Genomic DNA, 5,065 nt, shown 5'->3' on the forward strand with positions numbered 1-5,065 from the left:
CTATATACAATTATAAAATAATTACATAACTATATTTTGTACTAGTAGGAGTACTATATATAATTCAAATATTTTTTTTAAATTAATCATTTTATAGTTTAATTTATTCTTTTAATTTTATTTTTCTGCTATTCTTTCATAGCTTGTTTCTTATTTCGTTAAATTTTCTAAAACAAATCATCATGAGGTATAAATAGTCACAGTAACAGTTGAATCATTTATCTCAATATCTGAAAAATTAAACTATAAAAAAACTAAGAATTACCCTTATCGAAATTACATTATAAAATACTAATGATAAAGTATTTCCCTTTTGTATTATTTCCCTTGTGTTATTTTTCCTAGATCATTTAATATCCAAAAATAGATCATTATGTGAATATTTTTTATTTTAATTAATTTTAGAGATGAGTATTTTTATATTAATGAAATATTAATCATTATTTCTTCCTTAACTATCTGGAAGGTGATAAGTAAACTGAAAATTCAATTGAAATAGAAATATTCTATTATTTTCGGAAATTATGAAAATGATAAAACTATCTCAATCTCAATTATGTAAATTTATGACTACCTTTTTTGATAATGTAATTGATCATTGGAATCCAATTCTAACGTCTTACTTAAAAATATTTGGATCAGTTGAACGATTTCCAAATGATACATTGTCATCTCATCTATAAGTCAAATTAAAATAAATACAATTTTGCATTAATGAAACATGCAATGTTGGGATTGGAAATTTAATGCATAGTTTGGAGGATGAGTCACACCAGCACCCTGCTTTAACAGTAAACAAATAACAACCATCCAATATCTCAGTCGGCATCTCACTGAGATTTAGTGGCACGAAAGTTTTAACTAAATTAGAGTGCACATAAAATCCAATTAATATAATTGCTATGGCTAAGACCCCTTTCGAGAATTAGTAGTAAGAGGTATATTTCCACATTTTGGTAGAAACAATAACTCTAGCTCAGTTAATCCGTCCTATGTCTCAATTTAACCCTATACAAATTTTAAAAAATTATAATAGAAAGTAGGTTGAAAAAATTAGTAATATAATATAAGTCATAGTTTTATATAAATTTATATTAGTAATAATAAAATGTGAATAAAAATGAGTTAATGTAATTTAGAGTCCATTTGCCGGAAATGATAAAAGTGAAATAAAATAATTAATATGGATCAGAGCAATATGAAAAATTAAGACACTTAACGGAGGACAAGAGGAATATTTAATGGAGCAGTGCAACAAAAAAAAATTGCCACTGACTTCATGACAAATTAAACATATCGGAAGATTGATTTATTCATTCCACTGACTTCACATATGAAAATTCTTAATCCAAATTAATCAGACGACAGCCTAAATAATTTTCAGAGTGATATGCTGCAGACGTCATTTTACACATGAAGCAATAAACAAAGCCAAATCAAGCAACCACCACCATGAGAGAGTTGAAATCAAGGGAAGCTAAATCAAGATTACTACTACATGGCACCTGCTGCTACACTCTCTGCTTGCACACCTCACATTCTAACATCTTACAGCCTGAATCGCACGATGCCAAGATCGAACACATAATTTTTCTCTGCAAGCTTTTGAACTCCGTTGCAAGCTTAACGTCCCAACCTGCACAAAGAAGACGTCTCTATCAAGATCGAGTTTTTAGCACGCAACATCTTGCACGTAGTCAAATGAGAGATACAGGGACGGATCCAGGAATGTAAATGGAAGGGGGCAAAATTATATGTACAGATAATTTGAGAATTTAAGAAGGGGCAAAAATTTTACAAATTTTGCAAAATTATTAAATAAAATAGTACTCCCTCCGTCCCATTAAATATGCAACATTTGCTTTTCGGCACGAGATTTTATGCAGTGTTGTTTTGTGAGTTGATGAAGAGAGAGTAAAGTAAGAGAGAAGAAAAAGTGGAGAGAGTATTATTTCCATTTTTAGAAACGTTTCATTTTTAATGGGACAGACCAAAAAGGAAAACGTTGCATTTCTAATGGGACAGAGGGAGTATATATCAATATATTTGAGAAGGGGCATTTGCCCCATCTAGTAATACACTACATCCGTCCCTGGAGAGATACCTGTCTTCTTCATTTTCGTCACTGAGAGCTTCCATCATTCCTTCAAACGTGGAGCTCAGTTGCATAATTTCCAAACCAAACATTATACACTCCCTCTCTCCCTAAAAATTTATCATTTATTTTTATTTTATTTTTTATTAAAAATTTATCATCTTTCACTTTTACTTTTCATTTTTTTACGAAGAAGTCTATATTCTCATTCAAATTATATTATAAAACTAATAATATCCATATGTCAATCATACATATAGTAACTCATATAGTGGACGGAAAGAATATAGCATTTCAAACTATTGACATTTTATGAAAAAATGCCTTTCTTGGAATTACAAATGGATACTGTGGGCCCAATACGATATAACTTATCGCTTTCCACATGTTTGAAATAGTATCATGAAACAGTAACTTTAATCATTGAGGAATGTTAATAATCCTGCTCACTTGATAGTATCCACTGAAATCAAACACTGAATCTTGATAGCAAAATCAATGGCAGTCTACGCAGCACTTGTTTCTCTCATGAATGATTTGGAGCTCATTCCTAATCAGTAATCACTCCACCCATTCCTTTCTTTTGAAATCAAACAGATTACATCTCTTTCCCAAATTGTCAATTTCTTAATGGATTTCCTTGAAACCTCTGATTCTAACGGAGAAGCTGCACAATCATTAGAGAGCCGAATCACATCCGCGACTCATAAAGCTCAAGATGTTGTCGAATCACACGTAGTCGACCAAATCCTAGCTGGCTCTACTCTTGTTGGTGGTAAATCAAGGCTTAATTATTTCTTTCTTGATCTTCAGAAAGCAATCGACGGTATGAATTTTGTCAAAAGGAAGGTGATGCAGTTCAAACCGAAAAGTGACTCAAAAGCGGCGTATTCAGCACCGAATTCATCAGCGCCTCTGAACTCCGGGAAGAATCACATGGTGGGATGTGATGATGTTGTTCTAAGGCTTGTGGAAATGCTCGTTGGAGAACCTTCCAGCCGGAGAGTCATCCCCGTCGTTGGCATACCACTCTCGCTAGAAATGTTTACGAGCATTCACTTATTCACCACCACTTTGATATTCGCCTTTGGGATGCAATATCTCAAGATTATAGCGTACAAAATATTCTTGTTAAACTATTGTTTGGAGAAAATTCAACCTCCACCACTGGTGGAAATTTTGGGGAATTGGGAACAGAGTTGCATAAAATGTTATGGGGTAGAAGGTATTTGGTTGTGTTAGATGATATGTGGAGTATTGAAGCTTGGGAGGAGATACAAACGTTTTTGCCAGATAATGGCGATGGAAGTTGTGTTATTGTAACAACTCGGTTGTTTAACTTGGCCACTTCTCTGAGTTGTTCCCCTTTCAAGATGAGGTTTTTAGGTAATGATAAAAGTTGGGAGCTGTTTTGTGGAAAGGTGTTTGGAGATGAATATTGCCCTATTGAATTAGAGGAGATTGGGAAAAAGATAGTTGAAAGATGCGGAGGACTTCCACTGTCAATTGTTGTAATTGGGGGGCATCTTAAAAAATCATCTAGGGAGATTGAATATTGGGAGAAAGTTGCTAGTTTCATAAATCCAATTTCGAGTATAGGGGCAGATGCCGATGATCAATGCTTGAAAATAATAAGTTTGAGTTATGAGCACCTCCCTGCTTGGGAGATGCCGCAACTTAGGCATCTCGAGTTCAAGAGATTCTATCTTCCCGATCCTATTCCCAATGATCAAGAAGAAGAATGCATTGTCTTGCGGAACCTACACATACTTAAAGGAGTGGAGAACTTGAGATTGACACACGAGGTTTGCAACAGGATGCCAAACGTCAAAGTATTATCACTATTGTATGATGATGACCATTTCTCTTGCTGTGAAGCAAGCTCATATTATTGCTCTCAAAATCTTGGCTGTTTCAACATACTGGAATCACTAGAGTGTAAATTTGGGAACGGTGTTGTTTTAAGCTTCACATGTCCAACTTCACTTACGGAGTTGTGGTTACAGGATTGCCATCTTCAGTGGGAAGGTCTAAGTATGACAATTGCATCATTGCCTCATCTTCGATCTTTACGATTGGGCAAGCTGGAAGGATCCGAATGGAACCTTGTTGATGAGGAATTTTCCAGTCTTGAGTTTTTGGAGATTTCGCGTTGTGAAGATTTGATTTATTGGAATGCAAATAGCTCTCATTTTCCAATACTCAAGTTTCTTGATATTTTGGAATTACCCAAATTGGGTGAGATCCCTTTTGATATTGGAGAAGTACCAACACTCGAAGCTATTAGATTGGAAGGCTGTAGCATGCGTCTTGCCATGTCGGCATGAGGATACTGATGGAACAAGAGAGTCTTGACAATCACCAGCTTCAACTCCATGTGCGTATTCCGACTGTGGAACAAGCAAACAAATTTTGTAAAACGGTGAGAAAACAGGGTCTAACAACCAATAGACTTCATGTTTACACTCGCCGGGATTAAAGCCTCCTGTGTAGTTCGTAACAAGTAGTACGATTTTAGAATAGAATATGACATTGTTCTTGTTTCTGTAACATCTTTGGCAATCTCAAAGAGCACGTTTCGTGTCTGAGCATTCACCATCTAAACAAGAATACTGCTCGCGTGGAGATTTTGCGGCATTTTGTAGTTAAGGGTGGATTTGGCAAATTGGCCGGTCGTTGTGGTTGAGTTTATTGAATACATTGTCTTTGGTTTCACCTTATTCACATGGGAGCAAGATTGAGTGGAGAGCGGCGATGAGCGGTGTGAGCCATCGTCAGTGATGGTGTGAGGTGCGACGACCTTTTCACCTTTAGGAAAAGTTTGACGGAAGGAAGAAGAAGCGAGTGAGAAAAGAAAATTAGAAAGAAAATGATAGGAATGATATAGATGCTAATTTTTGTACATCGTCTTGATTTTCCAACTTGATTTAGCCAGAATCCTAAATCGTGAGAAATTGACTAGAAAGTCAA

At 35.1% G+C, this 5,065-nt stretch overlaps 1 protein-coding gene across 1 annotated transcript; it reads left to right on the forward strand.

The window, feature by feature from the left end:
- Positions 1-2,584: 2,584 nt before the first annotated feature.
- LOC125197167 (putative disease resistance protein At3g14460) lies at positions 2,585-4,744 on the forward strand. Its single transcript, XM_048095877.1, has 2 exons — positions 2,585-2,830; positions 2,909-4,744. The coding sequence occupies exon 2, from the start codon at positions 3,304-3,306 to the stop codon at positions 4,420-4,422; it is 1,119 nt and encodes a 372-aa protein (XP_047951834.1). The 5' UTR covers positions 2,585-2,830; positions 2,909-3,303; the 3' UTR covers positions 4,423-4,744.
- The last annotated feature ends 321 nt before the right edge of the window (positions 4,745-5,065 follow it).

This window comes from Salvia hispanica, chromosome 6, assembly GCF_023119035.1.
Source record: "Salvia hispanica cultivar TCC Black 2014 chromosome 6, UniMelb_Shisp_WGS_1.0, whole genome shotgun sequence".
Classification (NCBI taxonomy): Eukaryota; Viridiplantae; Streptophyta; class Magnoliopsida; order Lamiales; family Lamiaceae; genus Salvia; species Salvia hispanica.